Source organism: Neovison vison, chromosome 10 (assembly GCF_020171115.1).
Source record: "Neovison vison isolate M4711 chromosome 10, ASM_NN_V1, whole genome shotgun sequence".
Taxonomy (NCBI): domain Eukaryota; kingdom Metazoa; phylum Chordata; class Mammalia; order Carnivora; family Mustelidae; genus Neogale; species Neogale vison.
Window position 1 is genome coordinate 74,503,148 of NC_058100.1, and position 19,297 is coordinate 74,522,444.

Below are 19,297 nucleotides of genomic sequence, written 5' to 3' on the forward strand. Positions count from 1 at the left end.
TCAGGTACAATGAGAGCTTTTGAATGTTCAGATGGCGTTCTCCCTTTCGTCCTGTCCGTCAGACTATTTCACACAGAGCCACACACCTAGACCACTCACTATATATTTAATTGGAACTCACACATGTACTGATATCTCAATGTTTTATTAACATAGTAAGATACAATTTATGTAAATAAATTTTTTATGTAGATAAATTTAGTACTAGGCTAAATGAGGGACTCAGAGTTTCTGGACTTACTTCAATATTCTTATTTTTTTTCCTGGGGCGCCTCAGTGGCTAAGCCGTTAAGCATATGCCTTCGGCTCATGATCTCAGGGTCCTGGGATTGAGCCCCACTTCTGGCTTCCTGCTTCTCCCTCTCCCACTCCCCCTGCTTGTGTTCCCTCTCTCGCTGTGTCTCTCTCTGTCAAATAAATAAATGTAAGTAAAATCTTTTTTTAAAAAGTATTCTTTTTCTGATTAGAAAAAAGATACGTTAACTACAGAAAACTTTGACAGTGACAGATAGTATAAAGAGTTAAATAAAACATCACCCACAAAACCCAGTTTTGTTAACATTTAGGTATATTTTCTTCTACTTCCCCTTTCCGAACAAAGTACATTTAAATGAAATCCCTGATTCAATTTCCATAAGTTTATATTTGTGAACAAATCTATATTTGATATGCAAAATTACCATCAATGAACTATTCTGGATTTGATGAACCAAATCAGGTGACTGGGGGCTATTACTAAACTAATGTAAAAGATAAAAGAGTTGAATGACCCCAAATGTTCTTTTTTGTACAAGGTTTTACTCTTTTAATATTTTGAATATGTTTTGTATGTAGCTAAATATAAGTGCATGATATATCTTCATGGAACAGACTCCTTCCCCAGATTAATTTTTTCTCAATGTAATTTTAAATGGTGTAACATTCCATTCTGTACCTTCACTGTGATTTATTTAATCTTTGTTTTTCAATGAGATAGTTTCCCATTTTCACTTTTATAATTGGTAGTGGTAAGACTACCTTGTAATAGCAGCTTTGGTCCCATTCCTGATTGTTTGTAAATTGTTCCATGCCTTTTGCCCATTTACCAATTGGGGGTATAAGGGTTTTTCTTAAGAATTTTTGGGAAGAAAAATCTAAAACCTTTTAAATTTATACATAGTACACGCTTGTTCTAGTGCTTTTATCTATTTGCCTTTAAATTTTATTTGACTCAAACATATGAAGTTTTAATATTTTTGAGTCAAATCTATTTTTCCTGTTGCTTTGTGATTTCTTCCACTGCATATAAGCTGAGAAAGTTTTCTCTCATGTAGGATTTAAGAACTATTACTGAATATGTGAACATCCAACCCATTTCCTTCTACTTAATGTCTACTTGAAAATATTTACTTCTTTAATTCCTTTGGAATTATTTTGTTACATCCCGTCTGGACGCAAGCTATTTTTTCTTTTTCTTATAGGTAGCTAATTCATTATTCTGTGCGTGACATTTCTTAAATGACACTTTCCTTTCCTCCCACTGCTTTGTGAGCCACTTTTGTGATTTATTTATTATACATCCTAGCAAATTTTTTTCAAGTATACACCACCCTTTAAAAGTGGTATGTTAGGGGTGCCTGGGTGACTCAGTGGGTTAGGCCGCTGCCTTCAACTCGGGTCATGATCTCGGGGTCTTGGGATCGAGTCCCACATCGGGCTCTCTGCTCAGCAGGGAGCCTGCTTCCCTCTCTCTCTCTCTACCTGCCTCTCTATCTACTTGTGATCTCTCTCTCGTCAAATAAATAAATAAATAATCTTAAAAAAAAAAGTGGTATGTTAGGAGGTTCCTGGGTGGATCGGGCCTTAGGCAGCTGTCTTCGGCTCAGGTCATGATCCCAGGGTACTGGGATAGAGCCCCGTGTCGGGCTACGTGCTCAGTGTGAAGCCTCCTTCTCTCTCTCCCACTCTTTCTACTTCTGTTCCCTCTCTTGCTATCTCTCTCTCTCTGTCAGATAAATAAATAAAATCTTTTAAAAATAAAAAAAAAATTTTTTTTAAGTGGTATGTCACGGGGCACCCGGGAGATGCAGTCGACTGAGCGATCAGCTCTTGTTTGGGGCTCAGGTCGTGATCTCAGGATGGCAAGATGGAGCTCCATGAGTTTCTCTCTCTCTCTCTCTGTTCCCCCTGCGCTCTCTTTCTCCCTCTCTCTCTCTCTCTCTCACTCAAATAAATAAATAAATCTTTAAAAAAAAAAAAGTGGTATGTCAGGAATCTGCCTGGTCACAATTCTTTTTCACATGTGTTTTAGCTCTTCTCAACTGTTATTCTTCCCCCTGGGGAAATTGAGATTTGATTTGGAGTTGTAAAAAATTCTCACTGTAGTTTTGATTGGAGTTATTCAGAACCAACAAATTCATTTCAAAGTGATCTTTTTCAGTCTTCTGGATTCCTGATCTGAAATATCATGTGTCTATTAGTTTATGTCTTTTTTAATTTTTTATTTATCTTTTTAAAAGATTTTATTTTTAAGCTTCTGCACCCAATGTGGGGCTCAAACTCACAACCCTGAGCTTAAGAGTCTTGTGTTCCCCTGAATGAGCCAGTCGGATGCCCCAATTTTTAGATATTTCAGTACATTTTTATTACTTTCTTCAAATTATTCTTCAAATTATTCTCAGCTCTGTCTGGTGCGATGGGTGCTGAAGCTCCTGGTTCTCCCTCCCTGCAATTCCATTTCCTAACTGGTTATGGCTGATCTCATAGGGAGAAGAACTGATAATTTTAGAATATTTCCGTGCCCTCAGGACTTTCTCAAGTACTCTCATCAATTCCACTACTTTTTCAATCAGTTCTTTGGGGATTTCTAGGTATATAATCACGTCTTTTGCAAATAAGGATGAATTTGACTTGCCTTTGCCCCAAACCATGACTTTATTGCTTTCATGTATCAGTTAATAGCTCAGCTCCAGCACGAGCCTGCCTAGGCACCAAGCCCTGTTAACTCTTCTTATAGTCTTGAGCAAGTTATTTAACCTCTCCTTGTCTTCGTTTTGCCCTCTGTAAAACGGAAATAATAATTATATCTGAATTTTTTAAAAAAGAAAAGGAAAAGGAAAAAATAGTACCTTCCTCTTTGGTGGCTGTGAGAATTAGATGAATGATATAAAGAAAAGTGTCCCCAGGCCTGCCCAGTAACTATTCCAGACCCTAATGATTATTGGATGTTGGAGGCTGGAAGGACTTCCTACTTCCCAGAGTTATAATTGCGAGGATTAATTTTTTAAAATGGTTACAGCAGACATCCTCGTTCTCAAATAACCGCTAAAACATTTTACCGCTTGGTAAGATGATGATTATTGGTAGAGAAGAGATAGTCTTTATTATGGCAAGAAATAAGTCTCATATTCTTATTTTATCAACTTATGAAAAAAGAAACGAGTATCTGACTTCATCCGACGATGGTGTTTGCATATTATGGAGATCATCATTGCAAAAACTCTATTTACTGATGCTCTTTTCATATTCTGTAACAGGCAGTTCCCTGTAATGATAGAGAGTTGAGCTTGGTTTGCTGTTTGGCTCTTCCAGCAGCGGGGGAGGGGGTGTGGGGAAGGGGGGTGGGGACCAGGGAAAATTGCTCACCCTTCCCAAGCCTTTTATGGTCCCGTTAGGAAATCGGGATCATGTCTATTCTTGCAGAGCGAGAGCTCAAAAGAGCATGGTAAATACTCAACACCAGTTTTCATTATTGTCATAGTTGACTTCCTGGATGTCCCTGGAGTAACTTCTTGATATTATCTTATATTTACTTCTGTATTCATAAGTGACATGATCCGGCAGAGTTTTCCATCTTTTTCTATGCCCTGGATCTGTATAATAGCACGGAAATTACATGTTCCTTAGAAGTTTAAAATAACTCTGGGGCACCTGGGTGGCTCAGTGGGTTAAGACCTCTGCCTTCAGCTCAGGTCATGATCTCAAGGTCCTGGGATTGAGTCCCGCATGGGGCTTTCTGCTCAGTGGGGAGCTTGCTTCCTGCCCGCCCCCGCCTGCCTCTCTGCCTACTTGTGTTCTCTACTATTTGGACACAAATTTTGAGTCGATTAATTGCAAGAATGCTTTTATTTTCTAGAGTCATTTATTGCATGCTTATTATTATTATGCGACAAAAGCTATAAGTACTTCACGTAGCTCCTCTTGTCATCCTCAGAAGCAAGTATCATTTATATTTGTCTTACTGAAACCTGGGAACTAGTTATTATTGGTCCCATCATACAGATAAGAAAACTGAGGCTTTGAAGAGTTCAAGAACTAGACCAAGTTCATGCAGGAATGAGCAGGGACGTGAACCTAAGCTGACTGCCGTTCTGTGCTTTTCGTGGCTAAATAGCACGCTGCCTCCAGAAGTCTTTCTCGTTACTTTGTTTTGATTTTGGTCTCTAAGTTTCCTGTGCCTTATGGAATCAATTTTTCTAATTTATATTTTTCTAGGAAATCATTATTTCTATTGATATTTCATTTTTAAAAAACACCTTAGTAGCCTCATAATTTTTGATCTCCTCTGTTTCTGTGGCTTTATTCATTATGAGTTTGGCTTATATATGTTACCTCCTTTTCTTGATTATTCCAAAGTGCATTTTAAGTTAGGGGATTAAAGTCTAGTAATGTGGAGGAGAATGGATGATATTATAAAATGGAAACAGATTTTTTTCTTTTAAAATATCCCATTTCCATCCAAATTTGTTTCTCTTCCCTCCTTCCTTAGTTCAGTCTTTTTTTTTTTTTTTTAAGATTTCAATTAGCAATAATCGCGCCTCGGATAAACCTCATTGGCTACGATACTGCCACTGATTCCATTAACTCATTTGACAGATAGAACACAAGGGAGGGGCGTGGCGGGCAAAGTGAGAAGCAGGCTCCCCACTGAGCAGGAAGGCTAATGTGGGGCTCGATCCCAGAACCCTGGAATCATGATCTGAGCTGAAGGCAGACGCTTAACCAGGCACCCCTTACTTCAGTCTTTAAAAAAACAGAATACTTGGATCTCAAAAGAGCCCGAGGAGGACTTTCGAGTGTCCGGCCGTTCATTCGCCAGGGCCTAGAAAGGACGTCTACTTGTCTCAGCTCCACAGTGAGGGAGCGGCAGGGCTGGGAGAAGCAGCTCGGCTCTCATCTCTTTGGCTTTGTTCTCTCTCCACACCATTCAGCTATGCTATGGCTCAAAATTTTAATTTTAAAAATAAGCTAATGAAGATTGCAGAAAAAGTCTTTTTAAGGGATGCCTGGGTGGGTCAGTCAGTTAAGTGTCTGCCTTTTGCTCTGGTCATGATCCCAGGATTCTGGGATTGAGTCCCCGGGCATAGGGCTCAGCTCAGTGGAGACACAGCTTCCTCCTCTCCCTCTGCCTGCTGCTTCCCCTGCTTCTGCTCACTCTCTCTCTCTGTGTCAAAAAAAAAAAAAAAAAAAAAAAATCAATAAAGCCCTAACTATATTGATAGCAATTATTGATTATTGCAATCTGTGTGGTTTTCATAGAAATCTATTGTGCTATTGTTTTAAACCACTCTTCATAGAGTGACTCTCTCCAAAGAAAGCATGTCAGGAAGGAACGCAGTGTGTCCTTACTATTTCACGTCAATGCTGGGTTGTACCAACTAAAGGCTCCTCTATCATTAGAAAGGGGAAGCAGAAAGATGGGATCCAGGTGTACCCAGAAGTCTTGGGATTTCCAGGCAGGCCTGAAGTGAACAGAGGAAATGCTTCCAGCACTCTTCTGGACTGTGTTTGGCAGGTCCTTGGCTGGATGCTGCGTTAGTGTTGGTTCATGTGTCAAAACTCAGCAGGTCAAAGAGGGCAAGATAGTCCCAATCTTGATGATAGGATGAGCCGGTGGCAAACTCTCTCATGGTCCAGGCACTGTTTTTCACAACCTAATTACCCTAATTTGCTCATTTCCTGGTTATTTGGTATGTGTGGGGGGGGGAGGTGCAAATGAGCAGATGCTTTTGCCCACTGTCTGATCAGCAAATCTGCAATTAGACCCCAAGGAACAACCTGTTCATTGTGGTTAGGGGCCATTAGCCACTTAAATAATGACATCTGTCATCATTTTTGTACCTCATCCTGTCCCAGTTCTTATCTTCAAACTAGACTCAACATGAGTGCCTGAGTTTCCTCAAATAGACCGGCTCAATTCTAATAGCTCTACTCTAGGCGCCATCTTGGTGAATTGTTTCAGATCTTCCTCCATTTACAATGGGGTTAGGTCCCGATAATCCCACTGCAAATTGAAAGCGTTTGAAGCCTGAACTGCATTTACTCTACCTGACCTACCAAACATGGCTTCGCTAGCCCATCTTAAACAAGCTCAGAACACTATGGTTGGGCAAAGATCATCCGGTACAGAGCCTATTGTATAATAAAGTGTTGGATATCTCATGTAGCTTATTGAACCCAGCACTGAAAGCAAACAACAGAATGCGTATGGGGGTGTGGAAGGGTCGTGAGTGTATCGGTTGATGACCCTTGTGATGGCACAGCTGACTGGGAGCTGCCCAGCATCAGACAGGGTACCGCACCGTGCCTGACCAGCCCGCAAACAGATCCAGATGCAAAATTCCAAGCACGATTTCTACTGAATGGGTGTGCTTTTCCACCACTGTCACGTCTAAAAGTCAAGTTAAATTGTCAAGAGTGCCCAACCGTAATCACTGAGGGCTTCCCCCATGCCTGGCATTGTAGACCAGTCTTTTGCATAACGCACCGAGCCCTCACAAGAACTCGGTGAGGCAGAGGCTGTCATTCTCCCCATCTCACAGGGACAGAGGCTGAGGTACTGAGAAGTTTAATAATTCCCAGTTGGAAGGGAAGAGAACTTGGACTCTATCCAACATCTGTTGGACTTTAGGCTTGATCCTCGCACAGGTACAGCGTGTCATTTGGCTGGTAAGATGTTTGTAATATATGAAAATGATGGAAGGAAGTAGAGGACTATAATTTAATATAAAGAGCCGAAAGAAGCTATCGGTTTTAAAACAACGGAACACTGACTTAATGCAGTGATTCTCAACTGGGGGCAAGAGTTGCTGCCTCGGGGTGGGGCTTTTGGAAATGTGTAGGGTCTTTCTCAGTCATTTTGGTTGTCCCACTAACCTATTAGGATGGTGGTCTCCTAGGATGTCGAAATGTCCAGCACAGCAGAAAAGAGTTCTAGACAACAAGGAAAGATCTGTTGGAGCTAAATCTCAGAAAAAGTGCTCAGAAATACTGATAAAGAGGAATAGTAGTAACTCACAATGAAGCCATCAAACTCAGGGGTAGCACACTCAAATGGCTTCAGGGGTCAATCAGGGCCTCCAAATCCAACTCTTGAAAAAACCTCATCAAGCAGAATCACCGAGGCACCAAATTTGGTCTGTGGGCCTCCAGTTTGGAGCTTTGTAATGGAGGTTTTTCTGATCTGGAAACATGTTTACGATACATTCAGTGATGAGAAAAGCTGCTGATCAGTATGATGCCGTGTTTAAAAAAGACTGTATACGTGTACACATGTATTTACACGTGCACATAGAAAGAGTACCTATAGTTATGAGAATATGTAGAAAATGTTACACAATAAAGTGCGGGTGATTTTGTGAAATGTTTTGCTTATTTGCATTTTAAATTCCATCACAAATGTCCGTTGGTTGTTTAATTTTTAATAAATAAGGAGAGAAAGGAGCCTTAAAAAAAATTAAAATTCGAGTGTGGTTTCGGAACACAGCCCTTAGTGGCTTTCTGGCCATTCCCTCTGATGAAAGAAAGAGAATAATTTCTGTGATTAAGGACAAATGAGACATTGAAGATGAGGTAATCAATACTAAAGCACTAGAGCGCCTTTGAAACTGGAACAACACTGTTGGTTTCCCAGACACACTGGCTTGGCTTCTAGCTCCTTCCTGTGATGTTCACATCTTTTGTGATTCAATAAAGCTCTTCTGTCCAAGGCCAATCTCCCTTTTGCCGCTGCCCCGGAAATCAATACTGGAATTGGCTTCAGAAATCAATACCTGTCAAAATTTTAAAAGGGCTTATCCAAAATAAGTCAAGAGCAAGGCATTAAAACTCTCATCTATGCCTTTTTTCAAATCAAGTTGCCCCAACCCCTTGAAGATCATTGTCTTTTCCTGAAAAACCCCCATTTTGCTTCATCTCCATCATTTGTGTGTGTGTGTGTTTTGTTTTTTTTTTCCAGCTCTGTAAATTTTATTTTGTGCACAAGTCACTTTTAACTGAGCTTTCTTTCTGGGGTTTGCTGATCACTGGGGGCAGAGGGTGGGGGCGATACTGGATTTTCTACGCACTTGTCTATGGACTTTGGGAACTTCCCGGAGTGTTTTCTCAACTGCCCATCTGGGTTGTATCTACTTCCCACTCCCCTGAACCCCTTCTAACCAGCGCATGATACTCATAAGGCAACCCACTGCATTTAACTTAAAAAGCAAAGGGTAATATTAGGTGCTTTCGGGAGAAGTAGCTAGAACTTATTATATAGGAAACGGGGTGGGTTAAGGACGTAGGATGAATAAATTGGATATGTGTTGTTTCCAACATTTGATCTTGTGAAGTCACGGCCAAGGACTAGCTTATTACTGTGTGAAAGAAGATGGTGGTATTTTTCTCTCTGGAAACTTCCAACTGGCCAACACCCACAGCCCTGGAGAGGCCTTCGTGGCAAACCCCACACATCTTCCTGCCCAACACGGCCTTCTCTCTCTTTTGACTCTTGGTCCCAGTTCTGATCTTAGAAAGCCCCTGTGTGAGAACCACAATTAAAACAAAAGCTTTCAGGACTTTCCACAGCACCCTTAGCCCTTGGAAATCTCAATGACAGTAAAAGTCTTGTAAAAGTTTACAGTGTACAGCAGGACAACTCGGGGGTTGTGCCCCTCATCTCAGGACAGTGTAAGTAAGTATCCTTTCAAAAGTTTTGAAGTTGTCCTGCCTTTGTCTTAGAGTAAATGCCATATTCAACAAAATGCTGATGAAATGCATATGCCGATTTTTTAAAATCCACATATCCGTGGGCATACATCCAGAGTCTTGGTCCTAAAACCCCACGAAGCCACACCCGGTGTGCGTGTGAGTGTGTGTGCATATGTGTGTGTATTTAAGATTTGGGTTTCTTCCATGACTCCCTCTCGCTGCATTTGCTTGAGTGGAACCCTTGGCACTTCCAGCAACAGGCTCCCCGGGAGCCGGGACCAGTGGTGGGACTTGTAGGCTTGAGTTTAGAGCCCAAAGCTAGGCCTGGCCGCGTACTGGCTGCTTGACCTCAGCCGTGTCCCTCTGCTCTCTGAATCCCACAAGCTCGTTGTTAGAGGGGGGTCTCACAATCTCTCAGCCCTGGGCTGCGTGAAAGAGGTAGGAGGGGGCTCAGCACTGTGGCCGGCATCGAGTGCCTGCCCCACGACCTCCACCCCGCCACCCGCTGTTGGGTACAAATATCTAACAACTAGTTATTCCTTCTTTTGTATATTCAGAAACTGCAATCTGGAGAGAGGAAAGCCAGTGGCTTCCCGAGCAGCTGAGTTTGCCTGAGGGGAACTGGGGCGTAGAGCCCCCGAGTCCTAGCAGCCGCCTTGCCTCCTGCGTTTCTCCTGGACGGTCCTGCGGGTGCCCTGCGTGCAGACCAGGTGCCCAGCCTGGTGCCCCGCACGTCTCCTCCTTCTGCCCCTGGAAGAGCCCGAGCCTCACTGGCGACCCGCAGCCGCCCTGCAAGCCCATCATGCTGACAGAGTGAGTGGGGTTTTCCAATCAGACTCACAGGCGTAGCTGACTTCTGAGCATGCACACCACCCTCCCTGGCTGGCCAGAGAGGCAAAGGCACTGGCTCTGAGACACACAGCATCAACCGATGGCTGTCTCTGGCTGGGGGCCGGGGTGGGTGTGTGGCTCTATGAGAATCTCTGCAGCCTCTGACTCCGACCCTTCTCCTGTCCCAACAGAGACATGAAGCTCTGGCACGGCTTAGTGATTGCAGCGGTGTCCCTCATCCTACAGGCCTGCCTCTTTGCGGCCATCGGCTACCTGTTCAGCAGGCACATGGGTAAGTAACTCAGCATTCCCTTCCCTCCTAGCCACTTGCAGGGACCGTCCCCGAGCCTCCTAGCCACTTGCAGGGACCGTCCCCAAGCCTCCAGCAAGACAAGCCCCTGAACACCCCTGGAATACCTACTTGAGAATCCACTGGCCATATCACCCCTTACTGGGTAATCCCCACTCTGACCCGACCTGTTTCTGGTTGGGGATGGCGGCCCACAGTCCTTCCACTATCCAGACCTTCTACCCAGAGACCAGCTCCTGCAGTGCTCTCGGGGGTGGGCACATTCAGCCGGGGTCTGACTCATCTTCTTCATCACCGCTGAAGGACTCAATGGCAAAGACATGGCTCTGGGTATGACTGGACTAAGAGACTGGCTTATATTCTTGAAGCGATTCTCGATGGAAAATAGAGAAGTTCTGTTCTGGGATGGCATTATAATTAGGGAAAGTAAAATAAAGGCAGTCTAAAATAAAGAAATAAAGGAAGTAAATAATGAAAGGCTTTTCAAGCCATCCATCCATCCCTCCATCCCTCCATCCCTCCATCCATCCATCCAGCCAGCCAGCCAGCCAGCCAGCCAGCCATTCGTTCATTCATCACAACAGGGAACAAAACAAAATTCCCCATCCTTCTATAACTTGCATTCATGGGGGGAACAGACAACAAACCAGATAAACAGGTAATACACGTGCATGTTGGATTATGGTGAATGCTAGGGAAGAAGACGATGAAGCAAGGCCAGGAGATAGGAAAGGGATGATGGCCAGCATCACTGACACTGACATGCCGACATTTGAGTATAAATCTCTGGAAGTGAGGGATCGAGATGCATCTGCAAAGGCCCTGAGGCAGATGGGTGTTTGGTAGCGAACAGCAGGAGCAGAAAGGCCAAGGTGGCTGGAACTGAGAGGAACAGTGACGCCATGGAGGTCCTTGGAGGCTGGGACTTCAGCTTGTACTCTGAGCTAGGTGAGGGCTGCTGCGGGGTTTTGAATGGAGGCCTGAGCTTTGAAGAGGTCCCTCCAAATGTTTTTGCCCTGTTGAGGGCAGTGCTCAGAGACTGTGTGCTTGATTGACCTAGAGAGCAGCCACTGTTGACCCTTGCCTTGTCCTCTTTAGCCAAGGAGAGTGAGCGGCTACTGAAAGGGGCCAGCCTCCAGGCCCCGAACCCCAGCCCTGCCCACCATCAGCCACTTGCTGCCAAGGAGGAGACTCCCAGCACGTCTGTGTCTGAGCCCCATTACAGGCGTTATAAGCGTGAGTAATGGGGAGGAAGAAGTGGGGGTGGGAGGGAGCGAACTTGTCCTAAAGCTTCTTCTGCTCTGTCTGGGCCCCCAGGGAGCCGCCCTACAGTGGCCCTGCTCTGTCCCCATCTGCTCAACCCCCAGCTGGAGGATTTCTTGCACCCACCTCAGGGAGGGCCTTGCCAAGCCTACCTTTTGCAGTAAGCTGCTCTTCCTATCACACGGGGCGCATCTTGCTGGGTTTGTGTGGGTCTGGGTTTGGTCCAGTGTGAGCCACTGCAGAAGGGGTTTGGGGCTGTCTCTGTTCTGTCTCTGTAATACTATGGCACCGGTCAGTGGGGCGGCCAAGATATCAACCGCCTCTGGCCATGGGATCCGGGGGTTTTAATAAACACGAGTCTCGGTGATGGTTCAAATCCCCATTCCCCTGGGGCGAGTGAACCAACAGGGACTCCACCCTCTTGCTTTCTCTCAGGGCTGGGGAGATGCACCCGGCCACCGTCACACAGTGGAAATGGCTGCTTCCACAGCAAGACCACAGCTCCGCTCTACTCACTCCCCAGAGATCACACTGTTTCTTAGGGTTTATCGCTTGGCTGATTTGCATTGGCTCCATCTAATTTTAGTTTTTCAGTTGGAGGGATCTGGTGGTCAGGCTTCCCCCCGGCGCTGAGATAAGAGCCTGTGGGGACCAGAAGAGAGCACTCATGTGAACGGAGTGTTTCTGGGGGAGGGGAGGGGCCCTGCTGTCGCTGGGACCCTGGCGGGAGAGCTTCACTGGAGCCCTGGCCAGAGACGCCCCGACACTTTGGCTCTCAGGGACCTGGGAAGTGTCATCCAACCCTCTTGCTTCACGGGGAGCAAAACCAGACACAAAGAGCGATGTCACCTGCTTAGAGCTAGCAGCGGGTCTAGATCAAAGCCTGCGCCGGTGAGGTCACCACGGAGGCCGAGCTGTTTGCCAGGGGCTGCGCTGTGTCCGCATGTCTCTGCTTGCCCCCCCGACACAGCCCAGCCCTGGGGTGTCAGCTACTGGTTTTAGATGGAACTGGACAGAGCAGTGGTGCCAGGACTCCTGGGCGCATTCCTGACTATTTGGGGGGACCCTTTCTCCTCCCCCTTTCTTCAGTTCCTTTTTTCTCTTTTAGGGGGGCTCTGTATTTCTCTTCCCCGCTTGGCTTTGCGAGGCTGGCTCTGCCTGTCTTTGTTTCCTTCTCCCTTCCATTGTGTCCATTCCCTCCTAACACCCCCTGGATCTCCCTGGAAGAACAGTTTCTATTTCTCCCTAGATGACAGCAACACATCCTCCGGTAGCTCTGACAGCTCGAACAGCTCAGGCAGTTCGTCTCCAACCTGCCAGGTAACAGACGCCCCCAGCAAGCCCAGCCCATCCTTGGCCATTAGGGTCCTTGTTGCACAAGACTTAGCACCACCCGGGCTGCCCCAGCTACAGAGATGGGAGCATGGCAGGCAGGCTTCTTGAATCTTTACAGCATCCTTAGGGGATGGGTTGGGGGGGGTGGGCAGGCTTACGGCAACGCAGATCTTCCACACAAAAGGGGTTCTGAGTGGGTTGTAAAAAGGCAAGTGCCAATGGGTCACCTCCTCCTCCCAGTACCCCAGTCACTGAGCCAAAGTCCCCTTTGAGTCCTGACCTCACTGGGATTCAGTCTCCACATCTTTCCTTAAACCCATGAATCCCCTACAGACAGGAGGCACGAGCAGCGGGCAGCCCTCCCCATCTCCCCCTTCCCTGCTCTCCAACCCAGGCGCCTTTCCCTTCCAGCTTGAGTTTGGGGAGCCAAGCCTCCTTGAGTGAGAGTTCTGTCCTGGGGTTCTCCACTCCTCTGACCCTGGTAGGAATCTTGACCCCCATGCCTCTGCTTTTTCTCCCCTCTAAGGCCACGAAGAATATGAATTACGCACAAGTGGTCTTTTCCGCCACCAAAGGACTAAAAAGTGAATCTTCCCTGGACTATGAGAACATCAAGGAAACCACAGATTATGTGAACGTCAATCCAAAAAGCCACAAACCCAATTTCTGGACTTTTGCGAAGCCCGCTGACTCTGAGCCGGTGGAGTACACGCAGGTGGCCCTGTGAGGTCTAGGTCTTTAAGGGGGTGCTGTTCTCCAGAAATTCTCGCACTCACCTTGCAGGGGAATGACTTTTTTTTTAGCTCACTCAGCAAGAAAGAACCAGATCAACTATCAGGAAGAACTTCCACGATCAGTAGGAACGAGGGGGAGATATCAGTAGAGAAAGCAGGAACGTCTTTCTCCATAGAAAAGTGTGAAAAAAAATTTTTTTAATCAACTGTAGTGGAGTTCTGTTTGGCAATCTTACCATTAAATGACTCTTGGAGCTCTTTACTGTTTGGCAACAAGCAACTTCCTTAAAAGTTTTAAGTAAAATGGTCTTGGTTTCCTCTTGCCCAACCCGGCAAGCTGCCCCTTCCAGAGCTGCATCTTGCTGAGTCACGCTACCCTGCCCTCAGCACTTGAAAGTAGGTCATTTAGAAAGCTCCCCATCATTCCACCTTTGAATTCCCCGTTTCTTAGGAACGAAAGCTGACAGGGCCCTGGTAAATACCAACTAGCAGCCCAATCTGTGATTCCAGGGGACAAAAAATCTCCCCCAATTCAACCCAATAAAGTGCAATCTTCTTTTCTGGTTTGTTGTTTGTTTGTATTAAAACAATGAGGAATAAAGAGGCACTTTCTTAACTGCATGAAGCCCAGCTTGTCTCAAATCAGCCAATGCCGTGGTATTTATGGGTAAGGTCCTAGACACAGTTTGACTGAGTCATGAATGGAGTAAAGAGGTCCACAAGCCTGTCATTTCCTTCCTCTGACACTGCCCTAGAAGTTCTCATTGGTGAAACAGAAGAGTCAACAAAAATAAGGACTATCCCTGTTGGAAAGGAGGATAAAATTCGTCATCATTTGTAGTTACCCTTCTACAAAACCTCAGAGAATTTACCTAACATGTTCTAAAACTGATGATGAGATACACATACAATATGCTTTTTCCAACAGGCAATTAAGCCACGAAGTGAAAAAATTTTTTTTTGCTCACAACAGCTAAACATCTCAAACAGTGGACGCTCCAGGACCTCCCCTAGCCAAATTCACAAACCCCAGAGGAGGGGCATGCAGGACTTCGAGAGGACTCTATCGTTACCTGTGCTCCACCTGCTGGCTGCAAACGACCCTTTGCGTCCTGGTACGGAGAGCAGTGGGTAGCTTTCATCTTCCCAGGCTCCTCATCCCCAAGATGATCTGAAGACGGGGTTCTGGTTTGCGTTTCTGGGGCTGTGCAGTTCTGCCTGTTCATACATCCCTCCACCTCTTGGCTCTCATTGTGGTTCCTCTCCCGCTCCAATTCGGATGTCTGTGCCCCTTATATTCCTATGTCGAAATCCTAACCCCCACGGTGGTGGCATTAAGGGTGAGGCCTCTGGGTGCGATTAGATGGGGAGGGTGGTGCTCTCCTGGATGCAATTAGTGCTTTTGTCAAAAAAGACCCCGCAGAACTCCTTAGCTCCTTTTGCTTTGTGAGAATACAACCCACCTGACGGCTTCCACCCAGAAGACGGTCCTCACTCTGCCTCGCTGATACCCTGATTTTGGACTGCCAGCCTCCAAAGCTGAAAGAAAGAAAGTTCTGTTCTTTATAAGCCCCCCAGTTTGTGGCATTTTGTTATGGTAACCGGAATGGACGAAGACATCTGCTTAGAGCGCTTTTCTTAGTGGGAAAAAGAATTTTTATTGATCAGAGGGGCAGAATGAGGAAGAAACACCAACAACGTCACCACCAGCAACACTGTCTTTGTATCTAGAACTGAAACTCCACTTCTTATTGATCTCTTTTTAAAAAAGAAAAATAAAAAGAGAATTTAAGGGTGTGCTGAAGAGGTTCAGATGAGTTATCATACACCCAAGGGAGGCTGGGCAGGCCCACCGCGGAGACAGGTCCCACACCAGGAGAGGGGACAAATGAAATTGTGCAGATAGAGGGCCTCCTCTCTGCAGGATTCTGGAAGGGCCCCGGAATCCAGAGAACCACACATTAAAAGAACACTTGAACATCTGGGTGGGTGAGGTCAAGGCACTTAGACCCAGCTGTGGAGACAGGCAAGAGCTTGTACCAAACATGTGACAGAAGGAAATGAACACAGAGCAATGAAAACAGACCTTATAAATGTTTGGGCAGATTGGGTATGGAATGTTGAGATCAGATATCGTCAGCGAAAATATCCCAGAGAAGGGTGACTTCTGACCTCAGTTTAGAATGAAGGCTGAAAAGTCAATTGAAGGGAGAAGAGGCAGAAGGAAAGGGAGCAGGCCTGCCCAGCGCAGGCTCTCCATAAATGCTCCAGGAACTGACCCGTCCTGAACCACAGGAGTCTGCACCAGGGCCCCCTGGAGCGGGGAGCTGATGTCGGCGAGCACAGAGACCTGAATGCCACTAACCATCTGATTAAGGTCTATAAGGAGCTCTGTTATGACTGGCTTCCAAGGTATGATACTTGTAGCAAATAAATATATCCTGGAGGTTAATTAGCCCCCGCCCCCATTGCTGGTCCATTCTCGGAGGGTCCTGTCTCTAACTAGGGTGGAACATGAGACTGCCCAGTGACTAACAGAGGTTGGTGCCCATTGATGGTGCAGATGATTTCTCAGATGCCCTGATAAGGGAAGAGGAGGGCTGATTTCCCATCCTAAGGAGTTTGGGCCAACAAGCTGATGGCTGAGGCCAGCTAACAATGTGAAGTGACCCACAAGTTATTGCTAACCATGTTGCTGGAAATACAGTGTCCTTTTTATCCCCGTGAACTTGGAAGGTCAGCTGTGTAAATGTGTACGAACGGTCGCCTGTATGAGTAATCACCTTTTGAGGAGCTCAGTGTTCAGCAAAACGAAGTCACTTTCTCCCATGTCATACACTAGCATCGGGACATCCAAGAACGACTGTGCCGCCCCACTCTGGATTCCCCGTGAATGTGGACAGAATTAAAAATCTCTTCAACTTTATCTTCAACTTTATCTTACAAGATACAGAGAAACTGATCTGCTACTGGCAACGAGTGGTTGACGACATACCAGTTATGAACTGGGACTCTCTAGTGGAACAGAATTAACGTGACCTGTCGTCAACGGAGTCTTGGTCTAACGGAGCTAGCATCCTAATGCCCACTACGACCACAGCTGAACTTCATGAGCAATGCTGTGTTCCTGGCCAACAAGACCCACTAGAGTGAGGAGGTGTTTTGTGCCCACCATCAGTGGGCTTTTTGCTCCTGAGATCAGGATGCATTTCTGGGCCCAGGGGGCTCCTACCCCAAGCCCCAGCCTCTAAACTGAGCACATTATAATAACTTCAGTTCCTCTGTGTTTTTGAGGTCCCATTCGCTCTCTCAAACACTCATCTTTTCAGGCAACAGTCTCTACACTCAGTCCCTCCCCTTGCCCTTGTTCTTCATCCTTTCTTTTTGTTGTTGTTGTTTAGAAGATTTTATTTATTTATTTATTTATTTACTTATTTATTTAAGAGAGAGAGCATGAAAGGAGAGAGGTCAGCGGGAGAAGCAGAATTCTGGCTGAGCAGGGAGCCCAATGTCGACCTCGATGTCAGACTCGATCCCAGGACTCCAGGATCATGCCCTGAGCCAAAGGCAGTCGCTTAACCAACTGAGCCACCCAGGTGCCCTTCTTTGTGCTTTCTTGACAAATACATCCTCCATGAGCTCGACAGAGAGAAGCATGTGTCCAGGTTATCTCCGGAGAACTGGGTGAAATGGAGGAGACAAAACTCCAGAACTTGTAGGGAAAGGTAGCGGGTGTGAGAGCCTAGAGGCAGGCTTCCCTGTGGGTCGGGTCAGCTTCGGATGCACTTTCAGCTCCATACTGCCACCTTGTGACCCACAGGGCAAATCCCAGGACACTCTTGTTTTCCTCTTAAGTGGGTGAAGATCTCTCCCCAGCCCCTGAAACTCTCTTCCCCATCGCCACCGACTCAAGGGGAGCAAATCTTATTTCAGCTTGAATATCCCATTTTCCCCTCTCCTAGGAAACAAACACGAAACATCCTGGTTATGGAGCTTCATGGGCCAATTGTAACCCCATCTCCAGATTCCTGACCCAGGAGCAAGCTACTGCAGCCTGCGCTGAGTCTAGAGCCCCTTGATAAACCAAAGATCCATTTACTTACAAAACACAGACCTGGGCATCCGGAAACTCACTGGCCTATAAAAAAACATTCTGAGAAACCTTCAATCAACCAATTCCCTCTTGCCATTCTCTGCCCTGACCACCCCTTACCCCTCTGCTCCCATGCAGGTTCTCTGGGACTGAGCACTGTACTCCAGAGTCCACAGGATGGCATAAACACTTCACCAAAGTGCCCAGCCCAGAGACAGCATGGTTCCATCTCTCTTGGGGTTTGCTGTCAAAGTGAGACTAACCCCAGACGACAGAGACCCTCTTTCATGCTTCCCATAGGAGGTTACTCACCAGGAGCAATCTGGAGCCGTGCCATCATTATCTCCCCTGTAGAGTGTTCTACGGTCTACTGTCTTACAGCCCACCCTTCCCCACACCCCGAAAGGTAGGCATTGTTGTTTCCAGTTGATATGGAACCCGTGGCTCAGAGAGATTTGAGGACCTGCCCAAGATCATACGGATAGAAGAGGGACAAGAACAGGACTTGAACCCAGGTCTTTTGGAGTACAAAGCTGGTGTCCCTCCTACCTCCCAGTCATCACAATGAGCAACGGTTTACCCGGTACTGACTTGGGCATGAGGGACCGGACCTGTGGTGTGAAGAGGGGGCTGGCTTACACACACAGGCAGGAGAAACTTCTGCCGCACTTGCTGGTGCGGGAGGCTCCTAAGCCCAGCTCTACCAGGACAGCTGGACAAGGAAGAAGAGTTTGGGTGTCAGGGACTGACATGGGCGACAGAACGTGGTGAAGAGAGACTGTGGGCCCTCACCTCTGCCTTGAGCCTTGGTCCCTTTAGGGTCTAGGTCCCACTGCCTAGTTGTTTAGGACTGAAGGCTAGGGACACTTAGCTCACTTACAACACTCAGTTCAGGGTCTTTTTAAGGAAGCCGAAGGAAGCTTCTCAGAGCTGAGAGACCTCTTAAAGCTCAAAGTTACAGCCATTTCCTGCAGTTCCCTAGGAATAGAGGGCAGTGAACCTGGTCGCTGGGGCTGTTCTCAGGAGCTTTTCATTGCATCAGCATTTCTGTCCTCTAGCAGAGAGCTCCTGGGTCTACCAAACACTTTTACACCCACAGTCCTATTTGACCCTCATAACAGAGATGAAGGATTAACCAGCATTCACCCCACGGTGGCCATCAGTGGTGGCAGAACCGAGACACGGTTCTTCAGACTTTCCATCTGATGCTCTTTCCATCACCACGGCCATCTCTTAGATTAGAACCGAAATTTGGGAAGGGAAGTCACCCCAGGGTCTCAGTCCCACTGGAGATAATGAGGAACAGGGCAAAGCCCCAGAGTCCACGTGCTTGGCTGCCGCTCCTAGTTTCAACATCACAGAACTGAGAGCAAAAGTAGACAGCATGGCCACGGCAGGACCCACAGTCACCAGAATTGAGTCCAAGGGTATAAATGTCATTGTCACGAAAATCCAGCAATTCTTCTTGTAGAGCCTGTTGGTTAGAAAAGGCTCTACTGTAGCCCCATGCCCAGTCTTGCAAAGTCATTACAGGGTAGAGATGGAAAAGATGAAGGCACATGATGATGCAAGTTGATCATCTCTTTCCTAACGGGTGAGAAGACAGAGGCCCAGAGAAGGGAGGGGACCGGCCCGGGGACACACAGGCACCTGAAGGCAGAGCTGAGTCTCAAACCCTGGCCTCCTGACTTCATCACGGCAGGCATGGCTCGCAGTAAAGCTGTGAAAAGCCTCAAGGAAATCCAGAGCGTAGATCCAGCTGGACTTTCTGTAAGGATGTCTCCT

At 46.5% G+C, this 19,297-nt stretch overlaps 1 protein-coding gene and 1 pseudogene across 1 annotated transcript; one reads left to right on the top strand and one right to left on the bottom strand.

Moving 5' to 3' along the window:
- Positions 1–4,757: 4,757 nt before the first annotated feature.
- Positions 4,758–4,834, bottom strand: LOC122918903 (annotated as a pseudogene).
- A 4,710-nt stretch (positions 4,835–9,544) lies between these two features.
- RHEX (regulator of hemoglobinization and erythroid cell expansion) lies at positions 9,545–13,956 on the top strand. Its single transcript, XM_044266352.1, has 5 exons — positions 9,545–9,759; positions 9,969–10,069; positions 11,186–11,323; positions 12,600–12,670; positions 13,212–13,956. The coding sequence occupies exons 1-5, from the start codon at positions 9,749–9,751 to the stop codon at positions 13,410–13,412; spliced, it is 522 nt and encodes a 173-aa protein (XP_044122287.1). The 5' UTR covers positions 9,545–9,748; the 3' UTR covers positions 13,413–13,956.
- The last annotated feature ends 5,341 nt before the right edge of the window (positions 13,957–19,297 follow it).

Excerpts from the sequence above, each read along its gene's own strand:
- RHEX (XM_044266352.1), top strand. Across the intron at positions 11,324-12,599 it reads CCATTACAGGCGTTATAAGC|ATGACAGCAACACATCCTCC; the intron begins GTGAGTAATGGG and ends ATTTCTCCCTAG. Across the intron at positions 12,671-13,211 it reads GTTCGTCTCCAACCTGCCAG|GCCACGAAGAATATGAATTA; the intron begins GTAACAGACGCC and ends CTCCCCTCTAAG.